The 17779-nt window shown below is 39.1% G+C and overlaps 1 protein-coding gene across 9 annotated transcripts in view; it reads right to left on the reverse strand.

Annotated features, from left to right (window-relative positions):
* FGD6 (FYVE, RhoGEF and PH domain containing 6) overlaps positions 1 to 17779 on the reverse strand; it is a 77324-nt gene that overhangs the window by 11385 nt on the left and 48160 nt on the right. For 8 of the 9 annotated variants that reach the window (XR_011048196.1, XR_011048198.1, XR_011048197.1 and 5 more), the window contains exons 9-16: positions 14309 to 14359; positions 10189 to 10247; positions 9993 to 10064; positions 9432 to 9500; positions 7700 to 7783; positions 6461 to 6540; positions 1428 to 1530; positions 775 to 921 (exon numbers count right to left, since the gene is read on the reverse strand). Coding sequence is in view for 3 of the 9 variants with exons in the window: in XM_068400863.1 (XP_068256964.1) it covers positions 775 to 921; positions 1428 to 1530; positions 6461 to 6540; positions 7700 to 7783; positions 9432 to 9500; positions 9993 to 10064; positions 10189 to 10247; positions 14309 to 14359 (665 nt within the window). In the remaining 6 variants the exon portion in view is untranslated. The remainder of the gene's footprint in view (positions 1 to 774; positions 922 to 1427; positions 1531 to 6460; positions 6541 to 7699; positions 7784 to 9431; positions 9501 to 9992; positions 10065 to 10188; positions 10248 to 14308; positions 14360 to 17779) is intronic. The other variant, XR_011048200.1, reaches the window with a different exon arrangement.

Consider the following 17779-nt stretch of genomic DNA (forward strand, 5'->3'; position numbering starts at 1 on the left):
CAAATGCTCAAAGACATTCACTTCAGTACTGCTAAGCCCATAACAGAACCTGAAATAGGCACTATTTTACACTGAAAATGGTTTAAGATCTTGGCTCTTCCTTATGTCCTTATGTTCAACATGCTACTCTTAGATGATAAAAATCTAAATAGAAAAAAACCACTGAATTCCAAAAGTCAATAAGCCAACGTTAACAATCCATGTCGAGTAGAAGCAGCCTACTGTTACTGTTTAAATCATAAGCTTTTAAAGAAATAACTAAAAATAGTCATTGCTCTCTTAATTTCTCCACAACATAGTTGTCTCAACTGCATTGAATTCTGTACTCTCACTTGATTAAAAGAAGAAAAAGAAAGGTTTATTAGATATACCTTTCATAAGTGTTAAATATAAAATAAGTTTGGTACTAACTTAACAAAATTATTATTTATCTTACAAAAATTAGTGAGGAAGATATTTTTCTCATTTCAGCTAACATTCTCCGTTTGTACTACGTAATTGCAGAAGCAGGAGACAACCATAAATAGCACTCAAAATGCAAAATAAGCAACATGTAACACGTTAAAAGGTTGAACACCCGTCTGTCATAACACCTTACTCTAAAGAAACCCAGCCAACCAACCAACCGAAACATGTTGGTTTTAATCCATACAATTAAGTCATAATACAGCGTTCCCTTAAAAGAGCTGTTGTGGTGCAATCAGGCTCCATCTGTATTTGTCACACAAGGAACCTGAATGACTAACGGAAAAGGTAATGACAAAATTGCCCAACCTTTCCGCATGCCCTGCAGTGATGCCTTCGCCATGTCAAGGTGAATTCACTTGTACAGATCATACACATAGTGGCTCTAGTATCGGGGATCCAGATCGGAGCCTTTGATCCCAGTGGACTATCCTCTTCTTGTTTCTCTGGATCTGCCTGAGAGAACATAGGCAGAATAACATTACATTCCGTGATAAGAAATAAGATTAATATTTATCAGTGATTATAGGTTAACTCTAATTATGTTGGAAAGCCTTCTCTGATAAATTGTCATGGTCTTAAATGTTATCTGGTATTTCATCAGTGACCGTTATAATGCAAGCCTAAAGACAGTGTTGCATTTAATTAGATCAAAAAAGGCTGTGTGACTTTCAAGCGTTACCAGCCTATTTATATAAATATCTGCTATATTTCAAAATCTTTTAATTTCATCTTTTTGTTCACAAAATTACCAAGAGAATTGAGAAAGCTAGTCTGGGGTTTTTGGAAGAAAATAATTTTAAATTTATGAAATAGATAACATTATGAAATATCATTCTGTTCTATCATCTGTTCACTTATCATTTAACATCCTGTTTTATTATTCATCATGTTCTCTAAACACCTGCAAACAAACTTTATATTCAAAAATGGAACAAACGAACAATAATGGTTTGATATACCTCTTCAAGACTTTTGCTAGGATTAAATGTGATTCTCTTCTTTGTATATTCTTCAATTGACTTGGAGATAGCTTCTAACCACTCATCTCTTTCTGTAGCAGAACTGTTGGAGTAAAAAAAAAAAAAAATCAATTTTTTATTATTAACATTTAAAACTAAGAAACAAGTGTTGATTAGAATTCCATTAGCTTTATTACACATTGACTTGACTCTCTTGCAATTTCAGTTTTATAGACCCTCTCCAGTTCCTACTGAAACTGGCATTATTTTTTTAATCATCTACATGGTGTCAGTTATTTGTGTGGATTAATACTAAAAAAAGATTTCTGTGTCTGTTGTTATAATGTGGATCCCCTCCTTCCCCTTCCTCCTTCCAAAATACCCTGTGATTGTTTCAAGGCTCTTATGTCATTGCTTCCCTCCTCTCCCTGGACCCTTGAACAGCTTGAGTAACACTGGTGTAAATGGTGCTCCCAGAACAAAAGCATGGGCCCTCCCTCTTCAGAGGGACTCCGACATTTCAGCAAGCCTTTTTGCACTCCCTTCCTTCTGTCTCAGGGTACAGTTTGTTATTTCCAACCCTGTGAAACCCCAAGCATCAGTCAGAAAAAACACGCTCTCTCTTCCCCAGCCTTCTGCTCCTGACTGTTTGCTCCTACCAGGTCACGCTGCTTTGGAATAATTTTTTTTTCCCAAATTTTTCCATTGGATTAGCTAACCCAAAGAGATAAACAGATGAGCTTACTATATCTCTTTATCCCAAAGCTGGTGGATCACTAATCAAGTGCAAGGAAAGCATGAGGCTGAAGTGGCATGGCACGGGGAGCAGGGAGAACAAGGAGTGCCTGGCACAGCAGGAGCCTGCAGCTATACTGGATACTGTGGCAATGCCAAAGCACCTCCTCTGGTCATGGGCACATCACTGCTTTCATATAACATAAATCCATGCTGCTGCCGCAGATCTGCCTCTGGATCAATTTACCGACTGGGTTCATCACACAGCTGGACAACTGCTTGTACCAGCACCATGGAGGATGCTCTGAAGAAGGAAGAGCAGTTTTGTGGCAGGGGAACAGCTAGACTGCTTGTTCAAGATGCCATGCCAGCTTAAAAAGGGCTTCTGAAATTTAAAGCAATATCTACTACCAACATTTTTTTTATTCCCCACTTCTTAAGGAGTATCAAATAAATTATTTTTTTTAAACCAAGAAATTGAATATGACAAATATATAAAAATGAAAGTTAGGGAAGAGGAAAGCGATGATTTGCGCAACTTAGGTGTGCAACACTAGTTTATTGTTTAATGGCTTTTGTAGGTGAATTTGGAAGCTTTGATCATCTTTGAACCTTTAAGGAAAACACTTTGAGCTGGGGTTTAGAACTGGATGAAATTGAGTACTATACAGAATCAGAGAGGACAAATCTGGCAAAGGTAAACACAGCGGGAGCCTGTGAGGCATGAGTGAAAAAACAGTGATCTAGCGCACACAGCAACAAAATCAGAACAAAAGGACAGCAAATAAGATACAAGCAAGGGCAAAGCAATGTATTATTGCCTGTCCCAATATCTCACACTCTGAGTGAAACATTTTGTCCAGTTTATTTACCTTTGCTTCCTCATTAGCTATATAACATTCATAACTCTAAATCAACTCCTTTACCTTTTCAAAATCTGGTTACATTTAATTAGGTTCCTAAAAACTATATTAAATAATTAAATTTAAATTTGGCCCCAGTTTTTGGAGACTAAGCATCCCCCATCATGTGTGGATTGCTATATGGGGCTGCTCGCACAATGGCTTACGCCCTAATATTTCACGAGGGAACTTGTACTTCATAGTTGCTACTGCTAGCCTTTAGGGTTGTTTACAATCCTTCAGAACTTAAAAGCAAAGGCAGGGCCATCAGCAACTGAATTGATGTAACGGTTTTCTGCAGCAAAACAGGCAGTGTTTCTTCTGCTGTCACTCCCAGCCCTCCCCCACAGCTGCACAGTCCTACCACTTCCCTCGCTGCCAGTCCAGTATTTGTTGCATCCTTCCAAAAGACATTTTATTTCCTAAAATTGCAGGGTTTTCTTAGGGTTTAAAAAAAAAAAATTTAAAAGTTTATTTCAGATTTAACAAAACAGTAGAAAACTTTAAATGGACTGCAGAAAGCCCCAGCAATTGTTATTACTGGCAAACGTGTGTGCTAGGACCACAGGTCGCAGCTGCCCAACAGAGCAAGCAGCTCAGTGGTCCCAGGAGGGCTCACAGAAGTATACCCCTCTTGTTTCCAGGATCAGACCCTTAGGGCACCTCTCCCAGCTGAGCTAATCTTGCATGAGCTATCCTTATGTTAGGGGAGGCGATGCAGCTACGGCTGCCTGGGGTAGCTCTTCGCTAGCCTTTCTGAGGGGGATGGGGCCAGCTGGCCTCAGACTATGCCAGGCTGGCACAACTATTGTTTTCAGGACCAAAGCTTTACTTCTGTACAGTGCTGTATCGTGCAGATGCGCTAACTTGTTTCTCTGATTAAGAGATTTCTAGTACAATACTGCATTGTACCATGTAAAACAATACACATTCCTACAGATAGCCCAGGAAAACTGAAATCTCGACCTACACTAGATAAAGCAGAATACTAATGCAGTCAGTAAAACTAAACCTGAAGTGACAAAGACTCTTGTCTAGACATTAATCTATACTTCTGTTATTAACTGGCTTACTTTTTATTACTAGCAATTTTTCACCAGCTTAATTGTTCCCCTCCCTGTCTCTGCCCCAGGATCATTTCAGCATCTCTTCTTTGGTGTACACTCCACAAAATACTTATTATTTGAAAAAACACAGAAGTGAAATTTGTCTCCATTGTCTGTAAGGTTAATTTGAACAGTTTTGTAGTTGAGATTTTTACCACATAGGAGCCAAGAAGCTGTTAGAATGAAGTGTCATCAAAAGGAAGATGGAGTCTGTATTGATGAGATACTGATTCTCTTCACATCCAGGATATTTATCAGTAGGAACAATATAATTAATGGGGAAAAAATACATGCAAGCACCTATTGCTGGTAGTTTTCACTTGTTTTCCCTCTGACACCACAACAGACCCAGGCCTTGCTTACAGACAGACACGAATCTGAAAATCCTCATTTACACCTGGGGCCCCCAGCACCTCTTTCATCCCAAGCAAATGCAACCTCTCTCTGTCACTGCTGTATAACTTAGGGCTCTTGCACACACGTAGTTTCCAGCAAGTATAAAAATAACAGGGCTGAACACTTCCCAAAGATGCAAGATCAACAACACTAAAAAAGAAACAGAAAATCAGAGCACCTTTAGATGGTAACGTGAGGGCAATTCCAGTAATTTCAAGGTCAAGACAAAGGCATGTCACAAACTCTGCCCAATTTGATGAGAACGTTATATACAGGGGTTTTCCCCTACGGAGCAGCATGTATTTTACAGGAGTTGCTTTTAATCTACCACTTAATCAGTTCCTCAAAAAGACAAGTCTATCCTGTTTTGTGGAAAATAGGTAGGTTGTATTGCAAGATGATAATCTTTTCACAAGTTCTAATGATTTTTACAATTTTTAAAAATGACCGAATTAAAAGTGAAAGGCTGTTTCAAGTCGAGCAGAGATAAATCCACATTACCTACTGCAATCCCATAAATGTCTTCATGTATCTGTGTGGCACCCAGTCACCAAGGCCCCTAAACAGCACGGACCTGCTCATATTATACTGGAGCAGAATCATACCCTAAACTGTGAAATGCATCTTTTTTTCCCAATGTAGGAAACATTTAAACTTGTTGAAAAAATACTCCTTTCACATCTGTTGTTATAAATAACCACTGCTCAGTCAATTGAGCTACTTCCTTTGGCTACTTTGACAAGGTTAACCTTGGTCTACCCCTCAGCTAGAGATACTGCTCTGCTATCTTAGTGCAGACATTCTTGTGTTGGTATTTACAAGGTTACACAAAAAGAAGCTGTCTGCCCTTGCTCAGCTTTGCTAAACAAAGGAGAAAACATGTCTGTCTGCATTGGTATGAGCACTGTCACAAATGTCAGAACATATAAAACTCCAACTAAAACACAGTAAAAACAACAATCCACAAAACCAGGTCTTTGCTAAAGGCATCTTGGTGAAGGCAGACCAGAGCTGCTCTGGTTTAGTGGCCATGTATCCTTTTGCTGCTACATGGAGAATTTGGTTTTCTGGTAAAGACAAGCACCATTCCAGTAATTGCTGCCATTTCCATAATTTCAGGTTCACTGAGATCCATTTCATGTTTCAATTACACTGTTATTTTAGCTAGAGGACCAGGATGACCTCTTCCAATTTACATGAGTTACCAACAATAATATCACAATGTATTGTCATGCTTCATATCCTATCCACTGATAGAGCATATCAGTAACTTTGGAAAAAACAAAAAAATAATGAAAAGCAAAGCATAAAATTCACTGAATTGAAACAATTTTAATTCTTGTTCTTCTCCAGGAAGGGCAGTGAGAGGATAATATTTCAATTTACTTAAAGTTTCTGAAGGCGTAGCTAAGCTGAAAAGGAGGAACCAAGCAAGTTATTCACTCTGATTAACAGTTAACTATCTTGAGGACAGCAGAATCCCAACCAGCTGCAGCCTAAGCCCAAACTGGTCAAATACCAGCACATTTACTTTAGCTTTTGTGCTTCTGCCCATTAATGGGCAGTCTTCCTTACAAGTCAGGGTGAACTGTATTAGAGACTACAAATTCATATGGTATCTGTGAAACTTATTACGTGTGACCAGGCTTCCTTTCTGCTGGCTCATTTAAAAATCAGCTTAAATTTTTAAGATCAGATTTTGAATGTGAACAAAAGTAAATTAGAACAAAGCCTGCCTTATTTCCAGAAACCCATCTGTCACTCCCTCTATTCTGTATTTATTCTACCCAAGGGTAATTTTTCATTAGATAAGTGCAAATAAGCTCTAAAAAGGTTTACGTGGCCCTGTTTGAAATCACATGGTTTTAAATTGTTATTCATTTGTAAGACCCACCTTGCTGAAAGAATGAAGGATCTCTCTACACTTTCAATGTTCAGCTCATTCTGATATGCTTCCTGGGTTGGCTTTTTAACCTTCAGTTGAGAGAGAAAACTTGACATTCAAACTGAAACAGTACTTTTATAGTTGCTTTAGTTTAACTTACTATAAAATCTCTTACATTTTTATTGCAGAAGGGGTACATTGAAGAGAAAAATCTCAAAAGTAGAAGGATCATACACCAGACCAGAGGGCCCAGCTACACTAAGATTACATGCAACCCACCATTTTATTTCACTGTGGCCCCGTACGAACACTGGAGACATACAGGGAATGAAGCTCAAGAGCTGTCCAGACACCCCCTGCTGTGCTTCAACATGCCCAGGCCCATTGCTCTCCAAGCACCTCCTGCAATTGGCAAAAAAAAGGCACTGCTGCTGCTGCAGGACAAGATGCAGCCTACTGGTGTACCCCAGAGTGGGCATCTGCCCCATAGCTCAAGGGCAGATGCCCGTGCTGATCCTCCTGAGCTACCAAGTTTCAAACATAAGGAGGTTTAAAAGTTAAGAGTGGTTTGAGCCATGACGAGACATCTGCTGGCAGAATAGATTCGCAGCTCTGCCTGCAAAAGTTTGGACCTGGGCACCAGATCTGCCCTGCAGCTGGATTGGTGCTTTTCTCTGACAGCACCAGCGACAAGTTACTTGATTCCCAAGGCGACAGTTTGTTGTTTCCCACTGTCATGTCAGAGGACCATGTCAATGTATGGCAGTGCATGTCCCTTATCACTACCCAGAGGGCTCAGGGCTTGACTTTGATGCTTTCACAAAGGCTCCGAAACAAAAGCCGTATCTTCCCTCACAGTTAGCAGACCTCTATAAACCATGGAGATTTGATCCACCAGAAGCTCATCAGGCAGAGATGCCTAATCTCTGGGTATGGGCAATAAAAAGCAGTTATAAGGCCAAAATGAGGCAGTCTAAACAAAATACAATACAAAAAATAAATAAGCAGACTATGTCAGAGTAGGACAATACTGGATGAAATGCAGGTGAGATGATCCTGGGACAACAGAAGAGTTTTTCAGGGTAACCTACATAGCAATCCCACAGGCCATACTATGCAAGAAATGTTAAGCCTGTAGGATTGCTCTGGAACATAAGCATCTTTAATATCTCTTTTCAATAATAAACATAGTTGCGTTTTGAAAATTTGAAGGTCTGAATTTAAATAGATTTGGAGAAAATGACTCACCTTCATTCCAGCCAACGACAGCATGTTGTTGAGTTTATACATCCCTGACTGAACTGGAGTAGTATACAAAAGGGCATCATTGAACTGTAATATAGAAGCAATGCTTTTTAATGACTAAAGACTGTTTAGAGACAGATAATTTCAGATGCACAGAACTCATAAAGCATTGAGATCAACTGTCCAGAAGGGCATCTCTTCCTATTCCACTTAGATCCCAAGAAACATTTTCATGTATGAATTTAGATAACAATAGGTGTCTATTTATATCCTCCTTATGTAAATACACATTTGGCACATGAGTAAACAGTGCATGGATGTCAAAGAACAGGCAGTCAAAAGGACAAAAATGTTTCTGGTGTACACAGCTATATTGTATAACAAACTGCTTTAAAAGGGTATTAGAATTAACCATTCAAACAAACAAAGCAAAACATTCCAGAAACTTGGAGATAGCAGAATTAAGATTAGCAATTTATGATTATAAGGACAAACTTATCCATATGTACCGTGTGAATTTTACCAGTTTAAATGTACATCTGCTGTTTATTTCCTGTTCTACCAGACTTGGCTTCATTCAGTGCACTTACTGAACAGCTATTAAGGTTTTTTTTTATTTTCTGTGTTGTTCAACACATGGATCCAAACTTCAGTTACTGCACATAAACACAGACCAGAAAACTGAACTGTCTCATGAGTTTTTGTTATGAGGGTTCTTTGCAAATAACAATATTTCATGGGCCTTAATAAATATTCACAGCATGATCAATGGAAAAATCACTGCTTAGGTGTCTAAAGGTATAAACACTAGCCTGCACCTTTTATATCTAAAAAAAAAAAACAACCAAACAACCAAAACGAAACAGAACACCCACCACCCCAAAAAACAAAGCAAAGAAAATTTGAGCTAGAGCCACTCAAATTAGCAACATCTGATTTGGAAAGTCCAGCTCGAGACAGCACCAGATTTTTGAGAGTATTACCTTAACTGATATCACTTGCAGTTATCTCAGTGCTTTATATGCTACAAAGTCATCTCCAGAGCACAAGACAGGCACTTGCAAGCTTAGAATACATACTCCACAACTGCCTAGGGAAATATTTATTCGTACTGCAGTAACTACAAGACAGATTTCAGCCAGGACTGCGGACCAACAAGGCCACAAATTACATACGGCAACAGTTGCTTTACTATCTAAATAGAAGAGATAAACAAAAGGTTCAAGTGGAAACAGAAACTTCAGAGATGCACAGAAGTTTCAAAACAAAACACTAGCAGAGACAGGAAGAGAATCCAGCACTTAGCTTCCAGAACAGTGCTCTGCTCAGGATGCAAGCGGGCTGGTGCAGGGAAAGGAGAGAGTAGGAGGGAGGGAGGGAGGGGAGGGCGCAATAGCAGCGGTGGAGTTGTAGGTTTTAAGATCTGGTATGGCTAAGTGTAGACAGAGTAACTGGTTTAGTTTTCACACTATCCCTGATAACATCTTCTCATAAAAGTGCTCAAATTTTAAATGAGCATTGTTCAAAGCTACATTTTAGTGAGAATGTTTTTCTATTAAAATTAGTGCATATGCAACAGATGGTCTCTTTAATAGAACTGAGCAAGTAGAACAGCAACAATTGGTCATTTTTTCCACTACCTGAAGTTATTAGTTACTTATGTTTGCGGTGTAATGTTTCAACCACTTAAAATTACACGAGAGTTAGGCACACAGCAACATACACAGCATCTTACCAGAAAAAACATTCGTGGCTGCATGACCTTCCGGGACAGCTTCATCAGTGTTCCCTCTTTCAGAAAGACCTAGCAAATTAAAACAAGCAATTCAAAACCTAGCTTTTCAGGGCACAAGCCGTACAAATGAGGTGACTTTTTCATCATCATTATTATTATTACTACACTAGAAGTGCTGCAGAAGTTTTGGGATTCAAGGTTCCCTTCCTGGGAAAGGCTGTTCAGTCTTAGGTTTCTCTAAAAGTGAGTGTGAATTGCTGCATTACAGTTTTCCACGCTGCACTTGAAACCATGACAAATACAAGGTAAGCTTGAGGAAAAAAACCTGCCTGCAAGATCTGGCAAGGAATCATATTCTAAAAATCGTAAGTTTTCATCAGATAAATGTCTAAAAAAAACCCCACACATATAGTGAGGCAGTATTCATTTGACAGTTAGAACCAAATAATTAAGCAATGGATCATTTGTCTTCTCAGTACATGCCAGCTTCAGTACTTTTCTTGCCTATCATCTGTGCTGCACTTTTACCGCAATCTGCTGAATTCCATCTCGAGGACCTACCCTTCCTGGCTGTACAATCTCATGGTGTCCATTTAAACTGTACTGAATCTGCATGAGTTTCTGAAAGTTATCCTACAGGGAGAAAAAGCAAAAGGTAAGTAATTGCCCTTGCATCCATGACTTTTTTTTTTTTTTTTTAAAAAAAAAAAAAGAGAAAAAGCTTTAATCAACCAGCTTTGTAAGTTAAAATACTTACTCCCTGCTTCATGATGTCATTGGCATGGTTTGCAACTTCTATGACAACAGCTAGAGCATCTGAAGGATGAAGAAATGATGCTTTGATTATACAGACTAGTTAGCATTGGTATTACATAAAGCACAGGTACAATATTGCCCTTCCACATCATGACAAGATTCAAGGACCTGATTGTACAGTCACTGCACTCAGGACCACTCCTCATAGAGCCCAGAATCTTTGGATCATGGTTTAATAAGTGTGTCCTAGCAAGTCATTGCTTCAGACAACAGTGTCAATAATTTCTTACAGCTAATCAAATCAGTCCACAACCAAAATTAAATTCTAGTTCCTCACACAAGAATTACTTTAATATCAATGTCTCTACTTACAGCAGAAAAGTTAACAACATTTTAACCGAGACTACACAGACATTAAGTTTTTTCCATTTTACACAACTGCCTCCAGTGCCATTCATGGAAGACTACCTAGAAAAATTATCCAAATCTTTGTGATTTCTTTCTGCCTTTAGTTTTGCTGCACGTCAAGATAACAGTATAAAGTTCAAATTTCTAAATTTCAAACTTTTAATACCAGAAGGAAAAAAAAAAAATCTCTGAAAGAGAAGTTACCAAAGACGAGGGATTTTATTAAGTACTGATATTTAATAACTAGCAACTTGACTGTAATATATGCTAAGGTGTAACTGCAAAAAGAGGTTACATAAAAGGATTATGTAAATTACTGAACAGTCAGTGTATATGAGACAGAACCCATCCAAGGATCTTATCCAAAAACCTGTAATTTACTTATGTAGGAAAAAAAGACTCATTTAATTGAAAGCTAGAACAACTGCTCTGATAAAATGTAGTCTCTAAAGCATTTAGCACCTTCTGAGTAATTGAAGTGCGGTCAGGCACTTCAAATAAAGGAACTACATTTGCTTAAAAGTCCACAGAGAAACCTACCAAACCAGGTAAACCCAAAGCCTTGAGGTTTTTTTCCAGATAATCATTAGATATTAGTACTGTAGAATGTATATACTTCCCTTATGGTTGAGTTCATATTCATAAAGCAAACATGTTAAAAGATACAGCTTTCTGAACTGAAAGGTTCAGAAGGTCATGAAACCATATAAGAAACTAAACTGATGTGTGAACAAAAAGCTCCTCCTAAGTCAATCTAACGAGAATTTTTGTTCAAGATTTTCATGAGCCAAGGCAATGCAAGCACAAGAGTCAAACAGTTAGGAGTCAAACAGTTAAAAGGCATAGCACATATCAAGCATTTGATCAAAATTTAAGTTTAGATATAGATGTCATGATGTCAGCTGAGCCTGCTGAAAAATAGCTGGTGGTCTCCTACTAGGAAATGTTGGAGCTGCTCCAGCCAAAACACTCCCCAGCTCCCATCCACTTGAAAGAAAATGAAGGGAAATTTAGCTAAATTCATGAAGACAGGAAGGAGTACTTGAATTTTTGTTATACTTTCCTTTATCTATCAGCTATTGTATCTACTAAAAACTTAAAATTTTACTCATTGACTTCAAGAAAAATTGAAGAATGTTTGAGAAAATTTGCTGGTTATTGAAAGTAAGTTCCAGGATCTCAGGGCTACTTACAGAGCCAAGACTAAATGAATCTAAACAACAACTTAAAATAATCTACAGGGTCAAAGTCCATAAACAAAGTGGTTTTTGGCAGGGAAGAGCATTCCAATTCTTATATCACTTAGCTGGAGCAATGTATTCAAATGAAGGTCATCAGGAAGAATTGTGTTATTTGGGTTTTTTTCCGAGAATACTAACCATAACCAAACCTAGTCTTCCCCCTCCCTCCCCTGCAACGGAATTTAACAACTAAGTAAAGTGAGACCTAAGTTAAGCTTAATTATCCAAGAAGGATCTTGGTGGATCTTGGTGAGTAAGATTAGATTTTCTTTTCTACCCAGTTTCAAAAGATAGACTATAAACATGTCAAATGCATAAAATTAACACTGTTATTGTTACAAGTAAGCTTCTGCTTTTATTCTTGATGTATGAAAGGAAAGAAAATACTGTGGAAGGTACAACTACAAACAAACACAGCAGCTGGAGAAATCAACAGAAATATAAAGTAAAATATCTATTTAAGTTGCTCACTTTTCAAGTGGTCAGTTATTTAATGTGCAGTGCAAGCTTTAGTTTGTTTGCAGCCATAAGAAGTGCAAGACAAACTTTTCTATCTCTTAAAGATCATCATTTAAATATTTTTGGCTTATATTTTCCATATACTCAACAAGTATGTCTAAATGTCTAAGAAAGATATTTACTTGTACATTTTATGGTACTGTATCACTCTACAAAGCTGTAAGAAAGCAAACTTGGCTCAGTGCATTGAAGGCACTCATTTATTGCAGTCCAATCAACTAAAACCGCACAACCCGGTGCTGTTCAATATCTTTATAGATGATCTAGACGTAGGGATTGAGTGCACCCTCAGTAAATTTGCAGATGACACCAAGCTGGGTGGGAGTGTCGATCTGCTGGAGGGTAGGAAGGCCCTACAGAGGGATCTGGACAGGTTAGATAGATGGGCCGAGACAAACGGCATGAGGTTCAACAAGAACAAGTGCCGGGTCTTACTCTTCGGCCACAACAACCCCATGCAGCTCTACAGGCTGGGGGAAGAGTGGTTAGAAAGCGGCCCGGTGGAAAGAGACCTGAGGGTGCTGATCGACAGCCGGCTAAACATGAGCCAGCAGTGTGCCCAGGTGGCCAAGAAGGCCAATAGCATCCTGGCCTCTATTAGGAATAGTGTAGCCAGCCGGTCTAGGGAAGTGATCGTCCCTCTGTACTCGGCACTGGTGAGGCCGCATCTTGAGTACTGTGTTCAGTTCTGGGCCCCGCACTTCAAGAAAGATGTTGAGGTGTTGGAGCGAGTCCAGAGGAGGGCGACCAAGCTGGTGAAGGGTCTGGAGGGTCTGACCTATGAGGAACGGCTGAGGGAGCTGGGGTTGTTTAGCCTGGAGAAGAGGAGGCTCCGAGGTGACCTTATTGCAGTCTAAAACTACCTGAAGGGAGGTTGTAGTGAAGTGGGAGTTGGCCTCTTCTCCCGGGCAACTAGCGATAGGACAAGAGGACACAGCCTCAAGCTTCGCCAGGGGAGGTTCAGGTTGGACATCAGGAAGAATTTATTTACAGAAAAGGTTATTAGACATTGGAATGGGCTGTCCAGGGAGGTGGTGGAGTCACCATCTCTGGATGTGTTTAAGAAAAGACTGGACATGGCACTTAGTGCCATGGTCTAGTTGACAGGGTGGTGTCAGGGCAACAGTTGGGCTCGATGATCCCAGAGGTCTCTTCCAACCTGGTTGATTCTGTGATTCTGTGAACCCTCCTAAAAATAACGGGCTTGCACAAATGCCACTAAAGAGACTGAAATAAGTGACAGGGGCTCAAGCAAATGAGATGGAAACATCGACTCGGAGCATTTTTAGTACTGCTGAAGCACACACAGGGAAGAAGGAAACAGTCTGAATGTGTATTGCATTGCTGCACTCAAGTTAAACCACCTGAACCCCAAACTACCATGAAACACATAGTCCTGTCCTCTTCCACCACCAACTATTCCTTCTCATTTCCTCTTATCTTCTTTCCCCCCATGTGCAGACAAACTAGTGGAAGTCACTTCTGTTTGTGAAACTTGTCACAAGTCAAACTGGAGATCTCCTCAAGGTTAACCCAGAGCAGCTCCTTGATCTTGTTCACTCCTGCCACATGAACACTTGTCCAGGCACAAAGAGAGAGGAGGAAGCCAGAAAGGCTCATAGCTGGGGGAGAGCAGCTGGTAGACCAGACTGCCTATGAGGAAAGGTCTACAGATGCAAGGACTGTCTCTTTCAATAGCAGTGCCCAAAATATCTACTTAAGCTGCCTGTGGAAATTCACTCTTGGTTTCAACTCAAGGGTAAGCTGATACCACTGTCAGGTCCAAACTTTTTTGAAACACAAGTTTGCAATCTTTCAATATCTCTGCTGAGAAACTTAAACTAAATAGAAAACATTTCTACTACTGGCTTAGCATTTTGCATGCATTTAAAATTTAGAAACATTATCATATGTACATAAGCTGTTATTTCTTTAATCTAAAGAGACATTTACCTTGAGTATCCCTATAGTCTGCAGATTCTTCTAAAAGATTCTTTAAATAATCTGTATAAAGAAAAAAATAATACAGACATAGTTTTGTTAAAGAAATAAACAGCACCAGAGTAGTAAAACCTGCCTTTTTCCTGGAAATCTGCTTTTGAGGCAGACCTATGCCACAAAGATCTACTGCTTAATCTTTTAAATCTGTCAAAATAATAACAAAAAGAAAACTACCATTTCCATAATGAAAGTATATAATGATATCTTGCTCAGGGAAGAGAAGGTTATTGAAGCAGTGGCCTTCTCCAAAGACAAACGATATGTTGTATATAGTATTCCAGAACAAAACAAGCAAGTGAAAAATAAGTACATAATTGCAATCATTTACATTTATGCTGATGCAAAAAAATTTGAAGATTACAGATATTTGCCTAAGCACCTAACTTGTCTATAGGAGCTACGAAAAAAGATAGTCCATTACAGAAGATCTGATTATGATTAATATTTTTCAATAATAAAAGTATTATACCCCCCCCCAATGTTCATATAGGCATTTTTGGTTTTCAATTATAAATTTAGTTCCTCAACCACAAGATGGCACCCTCAATCCATTAACATCTTGGTGGTTTTAAAATCTATTTCACTTAGCTAGAATTAACTCCAAATGTATGACTATACAAGAAAATATCCCCCTTGAGTTTCTATTCCCTGGTCGAGTGTCTAGTTCACCAAAAAGTACAATATCCTGTCAAAGACTAATATATATCCTCAGTAAAAAGTCAACCCTTATTCTCTACAAGCTACAGCTTCGAACTGCTTAAAATTGACAGAAACCAAATCAGAAACTTTTGAAGAAATATACGTTAGATTGATAATATTAACAAATACTGGTTTATAATTACCTTTTAAATGAGGTATTAGGATTCTGCCAGGTCTACTGAAAACTAATCATATGTGATCTAGCAAGCGTTCGATTTTAGCTTCGCAGTTGTACAAGTTTCATGTAGGAGTGAAATAATTCAACGCCCATATGCTTGCCCTACCCAAATTAATCCTTTTACTCAAGAAGGATCAGGAGCCAATTGTTCCTGCCTTCATAACATGTCTTGCTTCATGCATGCCCCTCAGAGACTGCTCAGTGTATTGTAATCTTTTCCTTATGCAAAAAAAAAAAAAAAGGGGGAATTATGAAACATGTTTCTGCAGTAGAAATGCTACTAAGAATGAGAAATCTTCTCACAGTTAATGAAAGCTTTGAGAAAAACAGAACTACAGGAAGAAAAATATTTGGCACTGAAATTTTATTTTTTGGCAAAGACCTAAGGGAGGATACAAGAGAGAAGCATGAAGAGCAGGTTGGGGTGAAGAATGAGGACCTGGCTGGGGTCTCCTGCAGGAAAGTGGGGAGGGAACGCTGGGAGGTCTGGCTGGCCAGGCCACAGGAACACCCACAGCTTTCTGCTATCCTCCAAGTTTTGTCTGATCATTATCAGGTGCTGCTCAATGTGTGATCTTTTAAGACAAGTCTGACATGGCACCAAAACCTCTCCAGCTACACTCCATAAATATTGCATCCTTCATGTCACTCAAGATCTTGTGCTGTAGTAGCTACCAGACATTCCAGTGCGATGTTTAGGTGGGCAAATAGTCCAGTAAAAACAAAGTTCATCTTGCTTCACCTCGGGTTATGCTGCTAAGAGGCTGGTGTGAGAGAAAAAAAAAAAAAATCAGCAGGAGGTATTTTGAAAGGACCTGAGAAGAGTTCACATTGCTTTTAACTTGGTTTGACCTAGAGGAACCTATGTCACACATACACCACCAGCTGCCCTCTCCTGCCCTGCCTGCTGACGGGTGCTCTCTCAAGTCGGAGCTGTGCCATACTGCCCAGGCAGAGCACCCTTGGGACTCCACCATAAAGCAAACAAGTTAGAGCTTTACAATTGCAACCTAATCTTCATCTGGGCCAGCACAAAGGACTCCAGTCGGAACCTCCGAATATAAAGAATGAGTCCTTACAGCTTATACAGAAATACCAGCTTCTTAAAGCTGCCAACCACACGCTCACCTCTACGAGCTGGGAACAAGAGGTGAGCTGGGTATAATTTACTCATCTGCAAATGTACTGCTGGCACTCTAAGAAACTGTCCCTAGTACACAGAGACATCCAATTTCATATCCAAAGTAATTGCACTGGAAACTTAAAAGCAGAGACCCAACAAGGGAACTAACTGTTTCTTGGCATATTCATGCTTTATGACATGTTCCCCAAAACCACAACACTTTACATCACTCAAAAACATTTTTGGATGGGCATATTCTAGCACTTTCAATCATATAATAGTTTGGGGGGATAGATGGGAAGTAGAAGAGGGAAAATTAAGAGATTTTAACATAACTGCATTCATTTAAAACTCTATTTAAAAAGGAAGGCAGCTTTTCCATTACAAGACTGAAGCAGCCAATAAAACTTGCAACTGTAAAATCCTGAAAGTGATAAAATACATAATTTTCATCTTAATACTCTCTATGTATATCTGCTAAGTGGACCTCAGTTCATAGCTAAAACTCAGCTTCAGAGAAGCATCAGAACAGATATTTTTAGTCTCTTCTGTGAATACATACTGGAAATTCTGTGCTTGCAACAACTTTCTGGAGGTACTGACTTAAACTATACAGACAAGCGGATTTCACAGACATGAATAATGTTACAGTAAAAATTTAGCAAAAATATTCCTAGATAAAATAAACACAGAAGTCAAATATTAAGGTGGAATGATATCTATGGTCTTTGCCAAAAAAAATTTCCCCTCTGAAATGTGCTTTAGTTGTTCAGACTAGGAAGACCTTAAGCATACCTTCAGAAAGGCAGACTTAGAAATTAAAATTCATAACTCTGCTGGGTACCCCAAAACACAACAAAAATCAACACAAAAGCACACAAGTACTGTTTCTGTGACAGACAAAATTTCCTTATGCCCTGCTTCTACCTGACAGCAGCCAGGAATTCTCTCTTCCTTCTTGCTGGGGGGCAGCGACTATCACTTCTGCTAAAAATTCTCTTCTGCTTCATTAACTACTTTTTGTGTCAGGTTGTCTCATTTAATAAACTTAAACTCAAAGCAGTCGTTCCCCAACACGTAATTGGCCTCAAGTCTGACAACTTTATTTCTGACCTGCAAAGGAGCAGCGTGCTCAAAGGCTTATTTTTCATCCCCCTCAGCCTCCCCTCCCTATACCCCAGTTCAGGATAATAAAAGACTTTCTCTTTCTGCAAATCTTATGTTGAGAAAAAGAGGAGAGAGGCTTATCCTGTGACAATGAAGAGCCTGTTCATATTGTACAGTCTCAAGTCATCTCAATCAGAGATTTTTAGGAGGAGAGAATCATCTCTCTTCCATTATATTAGAAATCAGAGGGCTCTAATTAACCTCCCTCAAACCCCATCTAATATTTGCTGTATAGAGCTCCGGGCCAGCATGTGGA

This window comes from Nyctibius grandis, chromosome 5 (genome assembly GCF_013368605.1).
Source record: "Nyctibius grandis isolate bNycGra1 chromosome 5, bNycGra1.pri, whole genome shotgun sequence".
Lineage (NCBI taxonomy): Eukaryota > Metazoa > Chordata > Aves > Nyctibiiformes > Nyctibiidae > Nyctibius > Nyctibius grandis.